General features: G+C 37.5%; 1 protein-coding gene across 8 annotated transcripts in view; it reads left to right on the plus strand.

Moving 5' to 3' along the window:
- PRLR (prolactin receptor) overlaps nucleotides 1-22,884 on the plus strand; it is a 148,268-nt gene extending 125,384 nt beyond the window's left edge. For 7 of the 8 annotated variants that reach the window (XM_054186524.1, XM_054186528.1, XM_054186526.1 and 4 more), the window contains 11 exons: nucleotides 560-692; nucleotides 2,784-2,995; nucleotides 3,767-3,933; nucleotides 5,510-5,651; nucleotides 7,136-7,268; nucleotides 8,515-8,684; nucleotides 9,951-10,120; nucleotides 11,749-11,893; nucleotides 12,722-12,821; nucleotides 13,749-13,818; nucleotides 14,458-22,884. In XM_054186524.1, the coding sequence (XP_054042499.1) occupies nucleotides 560-692; nucleotides 2,784-2,995; nucleotides 3,767-3,933; nucleotides 5,510-5,651; nucleotides 7,136-7,268; nucleotides 8,515-8,684; nucleotides 9,951-10,120; nucleotides 11,749-11,893; nucleotides 12,722-12,821; nucleotides 13,749-13,818; nucleotides 14,458-15,480 (2,465 nt within the window). In that variant the 3' untranslated portion in view covers nucleotides 15,481-22,884. The remainder of the gene's footprint in view (nucleotides 1-559; nucleotides 693-2,783; nucleotides 2,996-3,766; nucleotides 3,934-5,509; nucleotides 5,652-7,135; nucleotides 7,269-8,514; nucleotides 8,685-9,950; nucleotides 10,121-11,748; nucleotides 11,894-12,721; nucleotides 12,822-13,748; nucleotides 13,819-14,457) is intronic. The other variant, XM_054186529.1, reaches the window with a different exon arrangement.
- Nucleotides 22,885-23,227: the final 343 nt, after the last annotated feature.

Here is a 23,227-nt window from a genome sequence, read left to right on the forward strand (position 1 = left end):
TTGGGATTATTAGGGAATATTCAAATAATTAATTAATACACGCAGGTTGCCAATATACAAAATACTCCATCTAGCCCATTGATTCCTTCTTTTTATTACTTGTCTTACCTATAATTTAACCCAAATATGTGCAAATAATGGAATCTTGGTTCTGTTGCAAAGTTGAAGGTGAAATTGAATTTTAAGTTGACCTGAACATAAAAATTTTGGATCTTTTAGGAAGAAACAAGAGGTAATATATTTACTTCCAAACTTTGTAATTTAATTTGGTGATAACTGTATACTTTTTATGTTTAGGTAAAAATGAAATCTTCCTTTGAAAAACACAACTAAAATAATTTTAGTAGCTATTTTAGAAGTTTGAGGTAAAATGTATTTACTTTTCTGAATATTTTGACCCTTTTTCTAAGCAGATTTATTTGCCAAATTCAGTCCCTAATTTCAAATAATTTTATTGTTCTCAAAAAAAGCTTTCCTTCATGAATTTATCATTCAACAATAACAACAAAAAATACTGTCCAACTCTAATATAAGTAGCTGGTTTTCTGCACTTCCCTAGGTCAATCATACCCTGGAAAACCTAAGATAATAAGATGTCGTTCTCTAGAAAAGGAAACCTTTTCTTGTTGGTGGAAGCCTGGCTCAGATGGAGGACTTCCTACCAATTACACCCTGTTCTACAGCAGGGACAGGTAACAAGCGGTGCATATGTATTCTGAAAGTGATGGAGTGATGATTATGACAGAATGAGGGAATTATAACATTAATTTATAAAGGCATTTTTAGGAATCCATGTTAAACCTCAGATACCCAACAAGGGCTACATAAGATGAATGGCTTTCCCTTGTTGGAAGAAAACATGACCATCACCAGTCCCAAACCTTCAGCCTGTCCCCATGGAAACTCATCTGACCTAAAATACCACTGGTCTGAAGGCATGCTGGGAAAGTTGTCATTTGTCCATCTTATCAGGAGGCGCACAGCGTTTAGCTGAATGGTGTGCTTCTCTGAGGAGGAGAACATCAAGGTACCCCAGGGCACCACCTCCACCCAGGGCCTGTCCCACCGTCCCAGCCAGGGAACAGGGCAGGCTGGGGGCAACACAGAGCTGGGCATCGGGCACCTCCCTGGGGACGAGGACAGGCTGAGGCTGGGCTGGGGCTAGCTCAGCAGGGCCCATGGCTGGGAAGGGCAGGGGATCTGGAGACCAGCCCTGCCGCGGTGGGCTGAAATGAGGACCTGGCCCCAGGCAGTGCGTGGGGAAGCCCTGGGGAGGCTGGGCAGGGGCAGTGAGGGCTGGTGGTGCCCTCAGGGCCCTGCCAAGGAGCTTCTCCATTACCCTGCACAGCAAACCCCCATCTGGAGAAAATACATAGAGAGTCTTTGCTTCCCCTTCTGGACTTGCAGCCAACCTTGTGGTTCCCAAAATGGAGTAAAATCAGATGTGGGTATTACATCTCAAAAGTTACTGTTTTGGTAAAGTCCATGTCTCCCTCATCCTGTCTAATATGTTTATATGTATGTATGTTTATTTTATGTATATGTTTAGTAACTTTACTTAACCTGTGCTTCTTTGTATAATTGCCCTTTCTTCCTGAAAACATGAGGTCTCAGAACAGGGCCAAGTAAGCAGGGAGAATCAGAGGTTAAATTTCTAGGAATAAATCCAGTGAGGTTCAGAATAGATAAGGTAAAGCCTCAGACTCCCCTGCTTCAATTAAGTAAACTCCAAATCATTTGGTATTAATCGATCAGGAAAGATCCGGCCTTTAACGAGGCTACCACACTCAACAATGATCTGAGAGCTTTTATTTTATGAAAGTGCAGATGTTTCAGCCTCGATCACAACAGAAATTTTAATGGACATTTTAAGTCATACCTATCACAGCTCAGAACAGGCCTGTGTAGGGATGGATAAGAGTGCTTCTCCGTTTCATTAAATCTGCTGAACACCAGGCACTGCCGAGCACTCCAGATCTGTGCCACTGTTGCCCTTCGTAGCTCACTGTCTCTCAGGTACAGTCCCCTTGCTCCCGTCTTTTCTTTGTGAACTGGGACAAAACTCCTGGAAACTAGATCTTGTTAGTGGTGCACAGGGCTTAACAGTGCAACTGAAGTGCATCCTTGAACCACCTCAGGTTGTGCTTTGGGTTTGTGCAGTTCTTCACACCTGGGATAGGCTCTGAGTACATCACCCAGTTCAGCTCTAATTGAGTACAGAACAGTCCCTCTCCTAGAAAAGCTGACGACTTGTATAAAGGTAATAGGAGATCATGAACTGTTGCGACCGTTATCATGATGACCATGTTAAAAAGCAGATAAATTAACATCTTGCTGAAAACAATCAGTGAAACAACCATCTGCCATAGGGCCCATTGGGTTACTTTCCAGGGGAAATAAGTAAAGAAGATATTTAGCAACTTTTCTTCTTTAGTCGAAGTGAATGTGTTTAATTTGCCTTTAACTTGCTTTTAAACATTTTTAAAAATTGCCTTATGCTATCTCTGGAAATTTCTTTTTCCATTCTTTTATCGATATATTCCTGTGTACCAAAAAGGCATTAAAAGGGTTCATCCTGAACAACTGCAGCAAAAATAGCAATGAAGCATTTATGGTAATAGCATTTGACACTCATGAAAATATTTCCCAAAGGTGGGATTATATATAGGTTTAAAGTTAAACATTTCAAATTTCTTTGCTCAACCTAGGCATTTACTAGAATATTATCATTATCGTATTATTCGTTTCCTAAACTTTTAACTTTTAAAATCATTTTATTTCAGTGAAGAAGAAATCTATGAATGTCCAGACTACCGAACATCAGGTCCCAATTCCTGCTACTTTGATACAAATCACACTACTCCCTGGACAACATATAATATCACTGTAACGGCAACGAACGAGATTGGAAGTAACAGCTCAGATCCTCAGTATGTGGATGTGACCTCCATAGGTAAAAAGGGAAGAATGAAATGGAAAACAACTAGTTGGAGGTGTATGTGGTTTTTAATCCCAGAACAAGTAGGAATGAAAAATTTCTTTCCTCATTATGTGAAACTTGCTGTGGAGGAGTGTTTATCTACAGATGACCTAAAATATGCATCTCTAATTTATGTGAAAACTACGTATTTTTTGTCATTTTAACTTTGTCTGAAAAATTGGCTCCAGTTTCTCGTTGTCTCCAGTATTTCAATTAGACTCAGTGACAGTGTTGTAAATTCCAAGCACTGCAGATTATAAAACTTTCAAATTCAGTAATGCTACCTAAATTTTCCAAATGTAAACACCATTCTGGCTACTCCCATTGCAGTCTTGTAAACAGTAAAAATAGTAAAAACAGTCTTGCAGACAGTAAAAATAACTGCATAAGCACTCCAAGGGCTCTCTCTTTGTAGTATTTCATATACCTAACTCCATCTGCTTTCTGCATATGCATAGTCTACACATCGTAATGATAAATGTACTTAGTCTTTTTAGCTATGAAATATCTGACATTTTAATTTTGCAAGAGTGGCCTAATGAAATTATGATTTGTATTTCCTTAGCCTAACAATTTCACAGTAAAGTCTAAGATTTGCTGGTACTGTGGTAAATCAGTAGCCAGTTAAACATTATTAGGGAGAAAGGAAAAAAAAGTCTCTTGCACTATTCCCTTACAGAAGTGCTGAACGATCTGAAATTAATGTGATGAAATACAAAATCATAAAGGACATACCTTTTCGAAGAGCAAATGAAATCATTAATGGCAAACTTTTCATTTATACAGTTCAGCCAGATGCTCCTGTGAACCTCTCTCTAGAAACGAAAACATCTGCTAACACAATGTACCTTTGGGCAAAATGGTCTCCACCTCCATTGGCTGATGCCAGCTCTAATCCACATGTATATCACTATGAGCTACGACTAAAACCCGAGGAAAAGGAAGAGTGGGAGGTAACGGAAAAATATCTTTATTGCATAAATGCTTTTTTCCACAAGTTCTCTTGTCTGAATTTAAGTGGTATTATAAAAATCCTGGTTTCTGTGAAGACAAAAAAAATAATATAACCAAATCTGATTACAGAAAGAAAAATACTGTAATGATGTGTAGAGACAGTGAAATTCAGGGTATTTGTATAATTGCCCTAATGTCATATACTGAAAAAAACTATTTAGTCCACTGATATAATATTTAATTGTAATTTTTGTCAATGTGTCTGTTCCCAGGTGTCACAGTTAGAGACTGCTCATTCATATAGTTTAAACCAAATCAGGATCAAAGCAGTTTATTGATTCTTAAGATGTAATTAACAAGCAATCAGTTAACTATGCAGTCAACGTCAGTATCAGCGATACAACAGATAAATCACAACACTGCGCACTTAAAAATGTTAACGGACACCTACAAATTTATAAACACACTTCTATTAGTAGTCCCAGTATTATGCTAGATACAGAAATTCCCCTCTCCCAGGAAGGGTGGGTTAGAAGCACACCCCACCCTGCTGGGAGTACAAACTCCCCTATTTACACCCACTTCTGCAGGGGACATGGATGCTTTAAGTTAATGTGAACCCACATCCCTTCCTACAATCTACTAAGACACACATCAGTGGGAAATCACCCACAGGGCCACATGCATATACCCCGGTGGGGTTCCTGCCTGCTGCGGTCCATGCCGTCTGGAGTGCAGCTCCTCACAGCACCAGAGAGGGAGGCTGCTCATCTGGCCCAGGCAGAGGTCACGATGCTAGCAGAGCAGCTTCTGATGGCATCAAACTAAACTTCAGCTACTGATGAAGTTTCCAGTCTCCCCCCCATATTAGAAATTTTTATGCTTCTTTAATACTGCTTTTCAAGCTGACCTTTTTTTCAGAAGTTTCTCTGCTATTCTCTAATTACTGTTTATTGGGCTGAGAGTCATTATTGTCATCCTCTTCAACATGATCAATCAGGGGCAACCCCCCCCTCAGAAAGGATGGGGTGTCCCACTCACACAATTTCCATTGCTGTTCCCAGCTGGAGTGGGTCGCAGTACTCCCACAGCTGAGATACCAGGAGAAAATGTCATTCCTAAAGTCAGAGTCAGATGGCCTCAATGCTACCTAAATTGTTGATGCCTTAATGATGGAAAAAGCTATGTGTCTTGAAAGAGTTCTGAAGAGAGATTCAAAGGGCCTGAGGAAGGCACTTAGCAGTAAGAACTAAAACTAGCCACCAAGAAGTGTTACACAGAGGGTTTATCTGTGAGTTGGACTAACTATAGTGTTCTTTACATCATGGATCTGACGGAGTACTAACTGACAGGAAGCCTACAATTAAAGATGTTTCTCAAGTATCAAAATCTCAGTGTCACTGAAGTGAGTTTTTCTGTTAAGTCACTACCTTTGCTTCTTTGAAATTCATATCTTATAAAATACCCAACTGAAACCCTTGCCCAGAAGTCAGTGACACAAGCCTACTCCTTTATGGTTTATATGTTAAAATGGCCCAATTCTTTATTATTTTTCCAATCCATTTTCTTTTCCAGACAATATCTGTTGGAGTGCAGACACAGTACAAAGTGATTAGATTACAAGGCGGGGTGAAGTATGTTGTTCAGGTCCGTTGCATGTTAGACCTTGGAGAATGGAGTGAGTGGAGCTCTGAAAGACGCGTTCAGATCCCCAATGGTGAGTGGATGATGGCTGTTCTGTTAATTGTTTTTAAATTATAGCCAGTTCAGTGTTGTGAAATGTGCTTAAATGGCAGCCCTGAAAACCTGCCTCACACACACACTTCATAGTGCTGGAGGAACAACTTTGTGCACCTTACTGTACTTTGCGTGTATTTAGTCTTGTTGATCCACTCAGGATCCTCTCATGAAACCGGCTATGACAAACAGGCTGGGATTTACTAGGAAATCACTTCTGATACAGGTGTGCCTAAATAATTTATTGTTCCTGTCCCTCTATTTAAAAATCACATTGATTTCATCTGTAGCTGTAGATACCAGGTAATGGTAATTGTGTAAGTATCATTCGTTTGTTTGTTAGTCACTGGATGGAAAGCATCACCATGTCTAAAAGAGGATAACACTTGCAGCTACTATCACATGGAAATAATTATCTGAGTTTTCTTGGGTCTGAGTGGACACATTAAATATGCATGACATCGTATCTTGTTGTCAGACGCTTTTGCCAGGTTGTCTCAAACCTGCTTCTTCCGTCACTAATTGTATTATTCATTATTTGACATGGAGATTGCTGAAGTACTGTTAATAGAAAAATATTTTTTAAATGTCCCATTTTCAGATCTGCCTTTGGCAATTAGAAATTTGGAAAATCAATGTCCCTACTCTAAATAGTAGAAAATATGTATTATTGATGTAATAGGACCGTATTTTGCCACAAATACATAACTGCAAAAGTTTCAATCACATCAGGGTTTTGACTAGCATCATCCTATTCAAAATTTAAGCATTTTCCTCTGCCCTACTCTAAGTGCTTTTCTTGAGTCTATAAAAACATCATCAGGAATCCAAATAATTACAAATTGCTTGGCAGCAATGAGGCAAGTAGCCTGACTACTGAGCATAACGTCACTTTACAAGGAAATATGAGAGCTGCTTCTTTGCATCTTTGGAATCAGCTCATCATAGGTACTTCAGAAGAGAATTACTGGCAAGAACATAAACAAATGGGCAAACACTTACATTCTTCATTTTTTTCCTGTAAAAGCCAAAACGAATGACAGCGTATTTTATAAACATTCAGAAGCATCTTAAAACACATTTTTGGAAGGAAAAATGGTTTAGATAGAAAATAGATTGGGTAGCAGAGTGTATTTTAAATCATTTTATAGAACTTCCTGTGACAGTATTTGAGCACCCCTTACCAAACCTGGGGACAGAGAAGAGCCACAGCCAGGAAACTAAAACATATTTCCTCAGCATAGCTGCAGCTGGGAAAGGATTTTGAATCCATGTCAAAGTAGCAGGCTGCTGCTCTAACCACTGAACCATCCTTCCTTTCCTATGCTAATATGAAGCAAAACTTTTTCTTTCCTTATAGAAAAAACAGTATTTTCCTGTGCGCTGCTTGATATTGTTTTATGAATTCAGGGTTGACCTAATGCATTAAACTTAGTAATTAGTTCATTTCTTTATCTCTCACAGGAGAGTCACCCCCTGAAAAGCCTACCATAATAAAATGCCGTTCTCCAGAAAAGGAAACTTTTACTTGTTGGTGGAAACCTGGTTCAGATGGAGGACATCCTACTAACTACACTTTGCTTTACAGCAAAGAAGGGTAATAAGCTGTGCATAATTATTCAGTGTTTTATTGGAAGGACCTGAAAAATCGATCCTGATTTGTTTTGCATTTAGGAGATGTCTTTTTCCATAGCACATGTTTTTGTGCGAGTGACATATTCTGGAATAGCACTGGCAGCAGCATATTTAAGGTTGAAATAGGATCTCTTTATAATGTCAGTTTTTTCAAATTTCTGTGAATTCTTCTGCCTTGAAAGACAGACTGCCTTGAAAGTTGCCATGGCGCAGCAACTGCATAATATGTATGCAGGACAAACACACAGTCCTGTAGCTCTTTGGCTACGCAACCCCAGAAATAAAGCTTTCCAAAATTACCAGGTATTAAAATTTCCATCTTCTGATAATGCTTATTTTGCACAACTATTCATAGGCCATTAATGCCTCCTGGCTTCTGCAGTAATCTTAGTTTTGGAACGTAGATCAAGTGCTAAACTTTCATTTTAAAGGAGTCAATATTTTGTTTGGGTCCTGTGAACTTTTTTTCATTCACCCAGCACTACTCAGCATTGTACTGACCTAACCGGATGCTAAACTCTGTACTTGCCAGCTGAGAGACAGGTCTTAGTGGAAAAAGACAGATACTGGTCCAGCCAGCCAGCCAGGATGTGAGGTCCACATCCACAACTTTCTCTTTTGTTATTGTGCATCTCAGAGGACCCTAGAAACAAGTACTACATACTCAACTTTCTCTCCTATGCCTGCTCCCTGCTCCCTTTGGGAAGCTTGGGAATGGATTTGCAGGACAGGTACAAAGTAGGGGGTTTTGAGGAACAAGTGATGAAAGAGCAAAGAGATTCTGAAAGCATATTAATGTAATATGCAGAACTCATGTTGAGTGTGACATTAACATTGGAAATACTCAGTTTTTAACAGATGGGTTAGAAGACTTCAGCAATCACTTCTAATGAACCTCTGGAACCTGTAAGGGCTATGCAATGGACAATGGCATTCAGAAAAGTAAGAGCTGCGCTCCACTAGCCCATTGCTGCATCTACAACAGCCTAAATTCTCCAGGCTTTGTAGTCCTTATTTTGGGGGGAAAATGCTTACGACAGTCTCTGGAATTGCCCAATGACTCCTTAGTCTGACAGCAGTTTTCTGATTTTCTTCACATTGCCAGGCATGAAAAATCTGATCTGGCCCTAAATAACGCTGAACTACTAGTAATCAAAGTCAGATGGTTTACTCTGTGTAACCTAATCACTGTGATTCTTCCATTTCAGAGAAGAACAAGTTTATGAATGTCCAGATTACAGAACTGCGGGCCCCAATTCGTGCTACTTTGATAAAAAGCACACCTCTTTCTGGACCATATACAATATTACTGTGAGGGCAACTAATGAAATGGGAAGTAACTTCTCTGATCCTCATTATGTGGATGTGACTTACATAGGTAAGAGATAAAAAGTATTTTCTGTGGGACAAAATAATTCAAAATTCTGGATTTTGACACAAGAATTTTAGTTCCAGCTCTTCTCATATGTAGTACTATATCCAAGTTAAAAACTTGTAAAAACAAATAAGATCTTATCTGGTGTAATAATAAATCAATATTCATCCCTTTACCATTTTATTTTCAAAGAAAGCCCAAAAATGCTAAGAGCTTTGAAACTGCATTCAGATAACCATATTGGTTTTCTGTATTTCTTTCAGTCACACCCTAAGAAACGTCATCCAGCTAAAATCTTTTTCCACTCCACCAGCAACTGAAATCAAATTGATCTTTTAACTAGTAATACTTAGATCTGGTTACCTAAAAGTAGTTTCCAGACCCTAGAGAAGCTGAATTAGTGCTTTTTATAGCAGTGTACTGATAATCTCTTTTCTCAGACTTTTTCCCCAGAGTGACTGTGGACAAGTGTTTAGGTCTTTTTCTAAGGGAACGGATTTATCACCAATAACTGCTTTGTTATCAAGGGTCTAGCTGCCAGGAGTCTGGGAACTGGAAAAGGGCTGCTGGAGAAAAGGCTTTACATTTTACCTCCATGCCCTGACTACTTACGTGATGAAGCTTTGCATAAGACAGTGGTAAAATACATGCACGACATGCAGAAGCTCTACCTCTGAACTGAGGAAGATGCAAGCCTGAGTGTAGCAGAAACCTGTGTTCCATTTTGGTTTATTTTTTGAGATACAGGCAGGGCTTTAATATTACCAGTTTGTTTTATTTTTAAATATCCTTCCGTATGCATGTAGGGATTATGTTGTTGTGTTTTCTGAATGTAAAAGTTGGGGGAATGGGCAAGTTTCATGAGCTATATCTGTGTTTTCAGCACTCCTAAATATATACGGCAACTTCGATAAGATTATGGTAAAGTAGAACTTTCATAACACAGCATTAAAGATGTTAACTTTGAAATATAGTTGTGGGGAAAAGCAACAATAAATGGTAATGTAAGAAAAAAATATTTCTGTTGATAAATGATTAAGCCAAATCTTAACAGGAGCTCAACTACTTACTGATCTTCAGTTGTTTCTTCAAATTTGTAAATCCGTGCTTACTTTATCAGGCAACTCTTGATCCCTGTATTCCAGACCACTTCTAAACTACTAGACACAATGGAGGTGGTAACTCACCACTGACACCATTTTATATTTCTTACTAAGATGCAAGGAAAAAATGATTTAGACTCTTATTCCAGTTCTTTTATTTTAACAGTACAGCCAGACCCTCCTGTGAATGTAACTCTGGAATTAAAAAAGCCAATGAATAGAAAACCGTATCTAGTCTTGACATGGTCTCCACCCCCGCTGGCTGATGTCAGATCTGGATGGCTTACGCTTGAATATGAGTTGCGACTAAAGCCTGAAGAAGGAGAGGAATGGGAGGTAAGGATGTTACAAGTTTTTGCTGGATGATGTTTTCTGATCAATTAGATTTTGTCAGTCAGGTCCCATGCCTGAATGTAATAAAGCAGGCACACCGAATAGTTCATAATTTTTCAAAAGTGCTTGTGTGATCCACAATTTCCTACTGAGAATACTGGTATCTCAGATGCTGTTGTGTGATAGCAGGTGATAAAGTACTTATTTTTAATTGTGACCATTATATATTAATCATATTGGCATTACAGATTAAACTGTTTGTTCTCATTTAGTCAGGTTTCTTCTGTGATAATTTGTTCTTAACCACAAACACTTCTTAGGTAACAGAAAGCTCAGTGACATTATGTAAAATCTTTCAAATTTGTACAAATAGCCATTAGGTTATAGTTGTTATGGCCACATAATAATGATTGTCTATAGCCAGGACCTGCAACTCAAACACTTGGGTGGCAAATTAAACACTAAGCTATTTGGCTGTAAAGTCTTTGGCTATAAAGACTAAGATATTTGGCTGCATCCCCTTCTTGGCTGCTACAGTACAGCCATCGCTGTACCTCCTCCTTCCTTCCCCCGCCACTGCACTTCCCAGCCCCCTGGCTGTTGCAAGATCCACTTTTACTACCCTGTGCAGTTCCACCAACTCCTTCTTTTCTCTCTGCATTTTCTTCCCCCATCTCTGTTTCTTGCATCCTCCTCCTCCGCTCACCACTGCAGTTCCCACCATTACTGCAGTTCCTTCCTATTTGCCATGATGTGTTTCTGTAATAGTTTAATTTGCACAGTATACCAGAGCCATATCTCATTCCCATGGAATTATGTCACAAAGCTGAGTTATAGAGATAAAATAAATGTACTGTTATTCCATGCCTGCATAACAATTGTTAGGAAGCTATCCTCCTCTAATGCTGGGGAAAACTCCAGTTTTGGGAGACTTTAGTGTCTGAATTCGTGAAAATATTTACTTTATAGCCAGTTAGGCTATGTGGGATTCAAGGTCTCAGTGTTTTCAAGCCTTGTCAGGTGCAGCGATGAGGAAGAGTGAGGCCTGGGCACTTAACCCAAGCTGGCCAACAGGATTATTTCATACCATGAACGTCACTTTCATATAAATTAAAAAGTTAGCTGCGTAGTCTCTCTCTCCCTTGATGGCGGCGGTACAGAGAACTTCTTGCCCTGGTACCAGAGCCCTGAGCCCTTCCCTTCCTCCAAAGCCATTGTTCTCGCGGTGACTGACATGCGGACATTAGTGTCCACACTGTGAGTGCACAGCTTCCTACTGATGGAATGGGCTGAGTATAATTCTTGTATATCTTATATTAGTATCGGGATTAATACTGGTTCTTCAGTATTATTGTTATTTAGTTGTATCCTAATAAATATATTTGTATTTCAGCCCTCATGTTTCCTTTCTTTCCCCGATTCCCCTTTCCGTGTGGGGAGGGGTCATCAGGTGATAGAATAATTGTCTAAATGACAATAAATTTTTATAGGTTTTCTCAAACCATAACACCAGATTTGTTCTATATTCCCAGCTTGGTTATCGAGACTTAAACCTAGCTGTGATTTTCATATCAGTCATAGAAAAATGTCTCAATTTTATATGCAATTTGTGATTTTTATTTAATTTCCAGACTATCTTTGTTGGACAGCAAACACAATATAAAATGTTCAGTTTAAATCCCGGAAAGACGTACATTGTACAGATTCACTGCAAACCAGACCACCATGGATCATGGAGTGAATGGAGCTCTGAAAAGTATATTCAGATCCCTACCGGTGAGTGGCCAGGCATCCCTTCAGTAATTGTTATTCATGTAGTAATTTTGTTAGCTGTTTGTGTCATCAATGCAGAGTGACAGCCCATACTTTCCCTAGGACAGGTAAGAACATCATTGCTAAGGTAACTGAATTCTCAGCATCCCTGCACCATACCCAGTTAGCTTTCCCCTTCATTACTTTTTGAAGTTAAAAAGGTGAATCAATTTCTTTACTTTACATTACTTTACATTTAAACCATGTCCTTTCTGTTTATTGCCTCATTTGTTCTCATTATGGTAGTTTTAAATTAAAAGCATACCAGTAACTGCATTGCAACTGCTACATAGGCAACAAAGAGTGACTGCCTTCAGACAATAACAGCTCTTTACTCTTTATCTGGAATGAATTTGAAATAAACACCTCAATGTAAAAAGTGCTATGTTACAATATAAATCCTTAAAAAGATCCAGTCCTAGATCATTTAAGCCACCATTTAATTAATTGTATGGTATGTATTTGATAATTAAATGACTACAGTATTGTCATAATTGGATTTGAACCCAATTGCTAAAACTGCCTGTGGCAAAATTTCGCTCTTCATACATTTTTGTATCATTTTTCCAAGAAAGCTTATTTCCTGCACAGTGCCATTAATAAAAAGTATATTTATTATCAGATATTGCAATGATTGTTGAGATCCATCGATGCTAGTAAAGGCCTCTAGATTCAACTCAAATTTGGCAGTTTAGAGCAATTTTTAAAATTAAAGTAATTTGAGACTTCTTTTGCATGTTGACTATGCATATGCTAGATGTGTGTCATTAAATAATCCTGTGTGTTTCCTAGACTTTAGAGTAAAAGATATGGTTGTGTGGATCGTCGTTGGTGTGTTATCATCTCTTATATGTTTAATCATGAGCTGGACAATGGTTTTGAAAGGGTACAGGTAAGTCACCGATTTCACAATTGCATGGAGTTGAAAATCTCAGCAAACTTTTCAAAAATAGACTGCTAACATTTGATTGAATTTTATATAGGTTTTGTGTTCTCTTATAAACTATAAAAGAGCAGGTACTTGGCTTTAAATTCACAACTGGTAAAGAGGTATTTCTGTTCATTAGGGAAACCAGGGTCTCAACTGGTAAAGACATGTCTCTGTTAGATCTGACCATCTTGGTTAGCCATGTATTCAGCAAACATCATTTGGCGTATCCCTGCTCCTGAAGAAGGCACACCTTTTGTTTTTGCCCTAATTTCCTAGAGGAAACAAGGTTACATTATGAGGTTGTTTTTCTGCCCACCTGTCTGTCAATTCCTCAAATAATTTATTAGAACACAGGCTAATTTCAATCAAATCTGAAAGAGAAAATTTTCACAAAGATTATCACTTGCAAAAAATGCTGTCTGAGTAAAAGAAAGAGGTAGAAACTGTTGATGGAAAAGTCATTAGAAGTCATTCATCGTAAATCCTGTGTGGTAGTAGTCAGCTGACAGTCAGGTATGTACATACAGGCCCACTAGTCCTCCTGAACTGTGCCCCACAAAGCTGTTTCTTGGCCAGTGATGAAATTCCAGTGATATTAGAGAACCAGAGGTTAAGGGACAGATGACAATAGAAGGATGTTAGCAGTGTTACTTTTCCAGTTGAATAACTTTTGTACTGTTCTCTTTCTTATAAAAACATCTAATGGTAACTCATGAACTGTAACTGGATTTGTAAACTACCTGGCTTGAGAGGTAGACAGGAAACAGAGGTCCAACAGGGAGGTATCAGATATGGGAGAAGTGTTTAAAATGTCGGTCACATTCTGAGGAAATGGGAGAACGAATAGTTCTCCGTACTTCTACCTTGTGTGTTTGTTGTTTTTTTTAGAATGATAGCCTTTATCCTACCACCAGTTCCAGGACCAAAGATAAAAGGCATAGATACACATCTCTTAGAGGTGAGTACCACTGATAACAACAAAAGAATTTACCCTTACTTACTTTTCAAAATTATGTACTAGCAAACACAATTACCAAAATAAAGTGTAAGCCAGCTTCAATTAATTTAATCAACATTAAAAATAAGTGACACTTTCAGGTGGATCGTGTGGAGGATATGTGTGAGACAGATTCTTGCCTTGGACTAGCAGTAGGAGAGCGTTTGAGAACAGAGTTTGTGACTGCAGCTGTTACCTGGGACACCACAAGAGCCAATGTCTGTGTGATCTTCTAGTAGTTCTTATGGAAGTTGCTCTCCACAGTCTTTTGCCATGCTGAGACAGGACATGGCTGCTCTATCATTCTCCGCCATTTCCTTCTTGTTAAACCCATGAGATCTGTACCTGCCAAAAGCTCCCTAGTCCTCCCATTTTACAAAGATGAATTCTGGGGTTATGTGTCCCCATTGAGGGAACTCAAGAAATTTTCTTCTGTTCTTCCACTATTTGCTGCAGCAGTAGATATCCAGTTTAGGTCTAGTGATAAAACTATTAAAGTATTAAATATGTATTAAATATGTAGATTGTTCACTATTGTTCTAGTCAGATGAACCCTAAGGTTAACAGTGAAACAATATATCTTATTTATTATGCCCTTAGACAGGAAAATCAGAAGAATTATTGAGTGCTCTTGGTTGCCATGGTTTCCCTCCAACATCAGACTGTGAGGAACTACTGATAGAATATCTGGAGGTAGAGGACAGTGAGGATCAGCAACTCATGCCAAGCCATGACAGTGGTCATCCCAGTAAAAATACAAAAATGATACCCAAGGAAACAGACAGTGACTCAGGCCGAGGGAGCTGTGATAGTCCTTCTCTTCTTTCTGAGAAGTGCAGGGAGTGCCACACCCTTCCATCAACACTTCAAACACAAGACATTAGAGACGTTCAAGAAAATACAGGAGGAAAGACAAGCCGGGAAACTCAGCATATAGCTTCAGAACAGAAAATACTCCTCTTTAACAATGAGACTACAAAATCATCCACATGGCCTGCAGCTCAGTTACCCAATACTCAGCCTCCGATGTTTGCCTACCACAGTACTGTAGATGCATATAAGTTAACACTGAATACCGCAAACGTGAACATTGCACCAGTTTTGGTGGGAAATGAAGAAAAGCATCAATCACAATATCCTAGCACTGAAACTGTCCACAACGACACAGAAAAGCAGAGAGAGATGGAGAATTTGCATTCCAAAACTGACCAAACCACAGCACAGGTCAAACAAAACAGACCTAATGACAAGTCACCTTTTTTGAATCCTAAAGTAATGGATTATGTAGAAGTTCACAAAGTCAGACAAGATGAGCAAGCAGTATTACTGAAACATAAAGAAAATAGTGGAAAGACTGAAAAATACACTGTTCCAGGAACCAGCAAAGAATATACCAAGGTCTCAACAGTTGTGGACCATAATATTATAGTATTAATGCCAGATTCATGCATCCAGCACACATCTGTGTCTCAAGAACCTGCAATGGAAGTGTCTCCAAACCTTCAGCAAGGTCAAGCTGAGAAAAATATGAGCTATTCTCTGACAGCTCCAAATGAGTGCAAAAGAGAGACCAGTGGATCAGAGTACATGGATCCATCTTCCTTTATGCCCTCCTTTAAATAACGAGTAGTTAGTACAGTACAGTAAAACAAAACCAGATAGCAAATAGTTCCTTAAAATAGCCTAGCCTCCTATGTGTATTATACAGAGAATAAAAGAAACTGTGGGTTGAGGTAATAATCATGGAAGTAAACCTTGGACCATTAACACATGTTTCTGACACAGGGAAATGAGTAAATGGATATTATCTGCCATAAAAATACATTGTAAACTGATTATTCAGCTCTGCAGATCTGTTAGTTGATTAAACCTGAGGGAATACTGCAGATTTAACAAACATAAAAATTGTTATGGGTCAGTCAGTACACGACAGTAATCTGAGCAGTTCCTAAATCTGATGAATTGCACAACAGCATTCTGATCTACAATGTATTTTCTTCTGAATGGATTCTGACACTAGATTGTTTTCTTTATATTTTTTCTCTAATCCTTAAGAAAAAAGGAGCTCTTATGTATAACAAATCATATAAAAAAGATAATATATTCAACAAATTACAGTAAAATAACAAATTATTCTAAAGATATTTTTGCTCTGTTTCAATGTGACAGAAAACTGCATCGCATTCATATCCTAGTCCAATCAAACCAAACATGAAAAAAATAGCAGGACAATATTTGTTATACTGCCTTACTGTATATAATATACCATACTACTTTAGTACAAGCCCATATGTTTAACAATGTATTTTTAAAGGCTATTTTTCTATTACCAAAAGAAAAGCAAAATAAAATATTTTTTAATTTCCCAGTGCTATTTAGCTACTTAGGAACTTTTCTGTTTCCTTCTGCTGAGACAGCAGTAACAAGTAAAGCTACCATTTCTATACAAAGCATAAAATTAAACTTTATACTAATTACGAATATGAAGTAATTTTTAAACTATATTTCTAATATATTGCAGATGTATTACTATTCTAATTGTAAATTATTTATTTCACTTGTTTTTTTATCACCTGTAATTATAAAATTAAAATAGAATCTAGGTTTTGAGAGGAAAGCTTCTTTCCCACTGAATTTGTACTCTGACGCCAATCATGAGTGGATGGTGTTCTCCTGCATCCTTAGACATTGCACTTTTCTCTGAGCCTGGAAGGAAAGTTTGAAGTCATATTTTTCATAATGAACTCATCAACATTAATTTTGGAATCCAGCATCCAAAGTCAAAGATACGAGGCATAATCAGACTCAGAGCTCTGCTGAAATAGCAGTGGGAATGAGGAAAGGAGACCATGTACTTGGGCTGGACAGATGTCCCCGGAACAGTAGTGGGAACAGTGAGGTTCCTCATATCCCATGTAAACAAAGGCAGAATCAAAACGATACTGGAATGGCTCTGACCTTACTGTGGTCCTTCCTTCTTGAAACAAAAGTTTAATTTACTCCAAGAAAGTATGACCAAGTAATGACTGATTAAAACTGGGCCAAGTATTTAGCCAGCATCAGGGGATACTGGAAACATTAAGGTAAGGGAAATTGTACTGTACATGTGAAGGAAAGTGTATTTGCTATAGATGAGCTCTTTTCTGTTCTTGTCCTTCCTGAACAGCTTTACATTTCTCCAGCTTTGCATGATTTTATGCACTGAGCCAGCCTTCCTGCAGTTTCGGGTAACCTGCTGCAGAGCCAGATTTTGAAGGTCCCAGAAGGCCACATCTAATCTGGCAAATCAGATTCTCACCTTTTACCTTCACGTCATGGAACTGCTCAAGTACAGATCAGTACAGCCGAGCTGTCTAGCCCTTCCGCTGGCAGGACTTTAGAATTTAACTAGTTATCTGTGTGTCTGTAAACATATGTGTTAGTGTATATTGAAACACAAGCTTTAGGCATCAAATTTAGAGCCTGTGTCCTCTGTACAGGCAATGTAGTGCCCACTTGCAGAGGCTGATCAGAACAGTCTGGATACTCTGCTGAATGTGTAGGGAGGTATCTTAGATTCTTAATTCAGCCACTTAACACTTGAAGATGTGAAGTGGCTACTCCAGAGAACAGCCAAACACAACATTTTATTTAGTTATAGTCAACAGGGCAATTTTACTGTAGCATTTGTAGTATATCTTACAAATTTTCTGGGGATGTTAAAAGTGCTGCAAAGAAACTATGAATTAATCAGTGAAAACTGGAATGTTTTGCAGGGCAGCAACTTGTTTGTGTGTATATATGCAAGCTGATAATATACTCCTCCTGACAGTGCTTCATTTACACTTCAGTTTTCTGACTGAGTCTGACAGAGCTGATCCGGATCAGACATATGCTCTGTCTTTACACAGATGGCCAGATCTGAGCCAAGCTGTTTTTTTCAACTCCTAATGCCGTGCATGAGGACATGCTGCTACAGGCCTGTAGTGCATCTGGTGATGCACAGAGGCTATAGAATCTTACCAAGCCACAGCCTAAAGATTTTCCTTATGTAGTGGAATTCTTAGGGATTTCTTTCTGAGCTTCTTAGGGTAAAACACAGGTGATTACACAGATGTTGTAAACCGAAGAGAGCATGGATAAGGTGTCAGCAGCAGGCTTTTGCTGTCATATCGGTTACTTTGGACCTGAGGCAAAAAGACACAACCTTTAGCAGATTTTTAAGTGTATGATTCATCTGCCTAACTGTAGGTGTCTATATGTGTACCTTCAGTAATCCACACAGATAGAGAACTGAGTGGAAGAGTTTCTATGCTTTGCCATAAATTGGTATGGAAGCTTGAAAATAGCTGTAGCCTATATTACATTGTGAGGTGTAGATTCTCTCCCACCTTCACTGATGAACGCCTCATCATGGCTTTCTGTGGAAAGGCAAATTCAGCCAGAGTGGACAAGGTGCGTTTGCTCACTGCTCTGAGGTAGCTAAGCTTTTTCAGGGATTTGCGACCTAAATACAATTTGAACACAATTTTCATAAATATATTTCATTCTTTAAGCTGAACAAATGTGCAGGTTTTTCCCTTGAATTTGCTTTTATTTTCCAGAACACCTTTTTACTCCCAAGGTGGGAGCAACACCCTCTGAAAGTGGCCTTTAACATCTGAAAGTACATTATGAAAAGAATAAACTAGTGTTCTGTAAAATCAGAATAACCTTCAGCTAAATTTTTGGGCCATTAGAAGTTCAAATACTTCATTCTTTTTTTGTTTGCAGCAATAGTTTTGTTTGCAGCTCTTTAAGAAATAGCTATTTATTAGGAAATAGATGAGATTTTGCAGCAGCTGTACGTAGTCAATTGTTGTAAAATTATGACACACCATTGGGGAATAATCACCTCCTCTGATATACAAAGGGATGAAGTATGTAACAGAATTTACTCCAGGAAGAGGGATTAGCCTTCTTGCTCTTGCCCCATTACTCAAATTCCTCACTTAGAATAATTATTTTAAAAGTTTGAAAAATGTTTTCAGTGTCAAATTTATGCATATGTCATGTAGTGTGAATTACTTTTTAGTAGCATAAAAGCCCTAAAAGGAAGCATAAAGGCTCTTCAGAAGTAATTAATTTTGTAAAATTCCTAACATTGAATATATATATTTTTAATTAATTACCTTTCCTTTGGACTTGGACTAATTTTATTATCAGTTTTTCTTCAGTATTGACAAATATGACTCATAATCTTATATTTTCTAATTAGACTTTTTTCTTTAGCAGTGACATATTTGATGAACAATTTTAGTGTAATATTCCTGACTTTTAAAGAAATACGATTTATTGAAGTGGGACATGTGCTCACAAAACTCGCTTTCACATAAAATGCAGGCTTGAAGAATGGTCTTGATGATACTGTGTAACTACGATGATTATTTAATAAAAATGCAGTAAACTGAGCTTATATAAAACTAGTAAAAGGTTATATGTGTTTATGTAACAAAGTATAAAACGAATATGTAATGATAATTGATTTATGTTAAAGCAGTGAATTCTGTGGTGTATGTTTATGTGTCTGTTTAAATGGCTCAAAAATATGCAGTTGCTTTAAATGTCATTTAAGTATTTGAAGTGTAGTAACAGCAGGTGTTCAAAATGAATAAGCAGATTTTTTTGGTGATCTCTGAAGCATTGTATATGTTCACAACATGAAGCCTGTAAATGTATTTCATAATTTTTCATTAACTGTAAACAATTTGAAGGTGTTGTGCAAGGAAACCAAAGTCATCTAATCCAGTTGAGAGATACTAGACATCTTCTACAAAGCCATAAAGACAAATGAAATGAAAAAGTGTCATGAGATAAGGCATCATATTCTCAAAGAATTGCTACCTCAGGTTATTTTTTTTTTGCTCCCTTTGAAAAGGCAGACAAAACCATTTTACTTTGTGTGTCAAATTGTGAATCATCCTATCAAGATTGCAAAAAATTGTACTTGTTCAAATTACTTTTGTTAATTAACAGCTTGTCATGGAATCATCTCTTGTGTCATACTGGTAGTACTAAGGTGGGATATTTGAGATGTATAGCAAAATGAAATGTTTCTAATATGAAAAAATAACAGAAATTTCTGTCTTGTAGGAAAAGCCATACTGACCAGCTTGGCAGCCAAGCATCAGTCCTTTTCCTGGGCTGAAATTTTTTTTGCCTGTGTGCCCAGCTCGCTAGGACTGAATGAGCTGAGTTGTCAGAGATGCTCTGATTCTGGATCTCAGCAATGGAACTAAGCATTTATCAATAACTGCTATTTAGAAAGACCTGTTTTCAGCTGAGTTACTGAGAAGTACATCTTCAAGCTCTGTCCCTAAATGAGTGAAAATGGAGACTAGCTCTGCTCTCAACTATCTCAAACCCTCATACTAAATTCAGACTCCAGTTGCTGTGGGTGTGGAAAGGTGGACTGAATTACATTAATTAGAACAATCTTGTGGCCCTGACTTGAAAAACATTTTGAAAAAAATCAGGGAATTTCTTCATCTTTCCTGTTATGTCAAGCAGGAAACTAAAGATAAATGGAATACAGAAATACATAATATATGGCGATAGAAAGAGAGCTTAATGATGGGAAGAGGGACATGGTTGCTGTATGTGGCAGAATGGAAGAGGAGTACAGTCACTATAGGATGGCACATAGGTAAATAATTAGAGAAATCAGAGGTAGTAAACATGCATTTTGACTACAGCTGAGAAGAAAGGAAGGGAGAACAGAAAATGGAAGCAAAAGAATCAAATCTAAGAGCAGATAGATAAGAAAAAATGACAATTAGTAGAACTGAAAGGAGTGATAAATGAGTTTGAAAAAAAAAAAAAATGAAGAAAATACTTTTATATCAAAAGCATGAATATGCACAGTTACCTGATAGTCCACAAAAGTAGCAAAGCCTTGTTAAATGCTGAAGAGATGGCAAAACACTGAAATCAGCTACTAAGGATCAGCTATTATATACAAGTAGAGATAGTCCTATACATGAGAAGTGGTCATTCAATTTCTATCAGTTACACATACCTGACATTGGTTCCTGGCAAACAGAATAATACTTGAAGCCCTAGACCCCTCACCTGATCTGCTGTTGCATTTTCTACATTCCTAAGTGAAAAAAATCAAGAGAAATATAATGTACCACACTGCTCTTGAAAGCAATCTTCAGTTTTTCAGACAGATCTAGAGATGAGGTGTATTTATCCATTTACATTGTCTCACACATATGCCTATCATTCTTAAGCTTTTTTCTATTTTTTTATTTATTAAAGATAATATAATGACCTAGAAGTTCCAAGAGAAAAAAGACTTTGGGGATACTACTAAACAGTCTCTTGGCATTTTTAGGCATTGCTTAGTTTGTACCTGTGACAATGTATCTATTTTCCTTAATCAGAAAGTCCCTGTCTTGGTGATAAATTTGGAAAATCATCAAGTCAGGCTTAAAATATATCTCTCCCATGTAAGCTAAGTTTTTAAGAGAAACTATTATATTTTTCAAAAGTAATTAAGAAAAATATCTGAATTAGTTATATGGCCTCTTGCAGTGCTGATATCCTAAAAGTGGGGCTTATACTCAAGATGTTGGTGTGTAGAGCAGTTAGACATAGGGAAGTGGGTTTTTTACATCTTCCTCTTTTATTTTGGAAAGTTTGACATCCTGTTCTACTTTGTGATGCTGCTTGTCTTGGACCTTGTCTTTATTTAACTTTTTATTTTTTTTGACAATGCTGCTTTTGGGTCTGTTTTTGTGAGCTGCTGAGTACCTGCACCTCATTTTGACATCAGTAAAAATGGGAAGATTTTGTTTCAATTCCTACAAAGACTGCAATGGTCAGTTTTACAGACATGTAGCACTGAGTAGAATTTTTACAGGATGCTGGAAATCTTTGTAGAAGTTACTTGTATAAAATATCCCTTCGGTAGGACAGAAAATTGTACATGTCTAGGAGGAGGCAGATTTTTCTACATGCAGAATCCATGCAGAAATATAGTGATGTCAAATCATATTTTTTGCTATTCATAATGCTGTAGACTACTCTTAATTCTCATCCCGGTGTCCTTCATTCCAAAGGGAAGAGGAAACTACTGCTCAGCTACACTCAGAAAGAGCTCCTGGGCTGCTTTAGTGTTGTTTATTTTTCATCTTGGAAAGTAATTTTTTGATTCGAACTACAGATACGATTCATCGTCTGGAATAACACAACCATCAGTTCCATATATGCGTTATATTGCTCAGAGATATTCAGCACTATCTGGGCTTCTGAAATCTTTATATTGTGCTTTATATATATTTTTTACTCATTGTGTAAAATACAGCAATATTGAGGGTGCTGGTCTGAAAAAATACTGCCCAGAAAAAATATGTCAGCAGTTATTAACTAATTGTATTTGTTCAAATTTCTGCCATGCTGTTAAGTGCAGGTAAAAGTCTGTGGAACTTTGTTGCCTTTAATTGTTCCAGCAGGTCTTCAAAGAAAGATATTTATAAATTTAATTGCATGTTCTGAATAATTTGCAGAATAAACAATGTACTTTCCAGCAGAGAAAGAGATCATCCAATATTTAAAGAAAAACTTATTTCCATTTGCATAAACCATTTCATTGCTAGCCTTGCCATACAAGCTAGGCATTTTTTCCATTACAGTTTCAGAATTTATATGCAATCTGGAACATCCAAGTTATCATATTGTCATTACTGTAGCAACAGAATGACTTGAAGCACAATTATTCTATGAATCAGATTGAAATGTTTTGTAAATTTCTAAAATTTAAGAAATTATAGAAAGTAGATTTCATATGCAGTATATACATTGGTTGGAGAATACTGATATAAAAATAGTTGCTCAGGAATTCATTGTTTCTAAGTGTATCTGAAGGAAAATGCTTTAAAATGTATTTTTTAAGTTCTTAATATTAAAAATTCCAGCTTTAATAAAATCTGTTAGCATTTTCACTTGTAAAATCAATATTGTTCTGAAGTCTGTAACTTTCTGATGGACTTTTCAATCTTTTGTCAATGTAAAATCTCTTTGCAACGGTGTTCACATTTCAATTAATAAAAGTTCTTGAATAAAATTCATAAATTCTAGCTTTCTTCATGAAATATACAATTCTAGTATATAGAATCACAGAATCGTAGAATGGTTTGGGTTGGAAGGGACCTTAAAGATCATCTAATTCCAACCCCCAGTTTTTATAGATTATATATCTATATATCTCTATATATCTATATTGACCACCTGAGGAACCTAAGCATACACAAGTCTATGGGGCCTGGCAAGATATACCCCAGAGTCCTGAGGGAAGTGGCTGATGTAGTTGCCAAGCCATTCTCCATGACATTTGAAAAGTCAGGGC

Source organism: Rissa tridactyla, chromosome Z, assembly GCF_028500815.1.
Source record: "Rissa tridactyla isolate bRisTri1 chromosome Z, bRisTri1.patW.cur.20221130, whole genome shotgun sequence".
Classification (NCBI taxonomy): domain Eukaryota; kingdom Metazoa; phylum Chordata; class Aves; order Charadriiformes; family Laridae; genus Rissa; species Rissa tridactyla.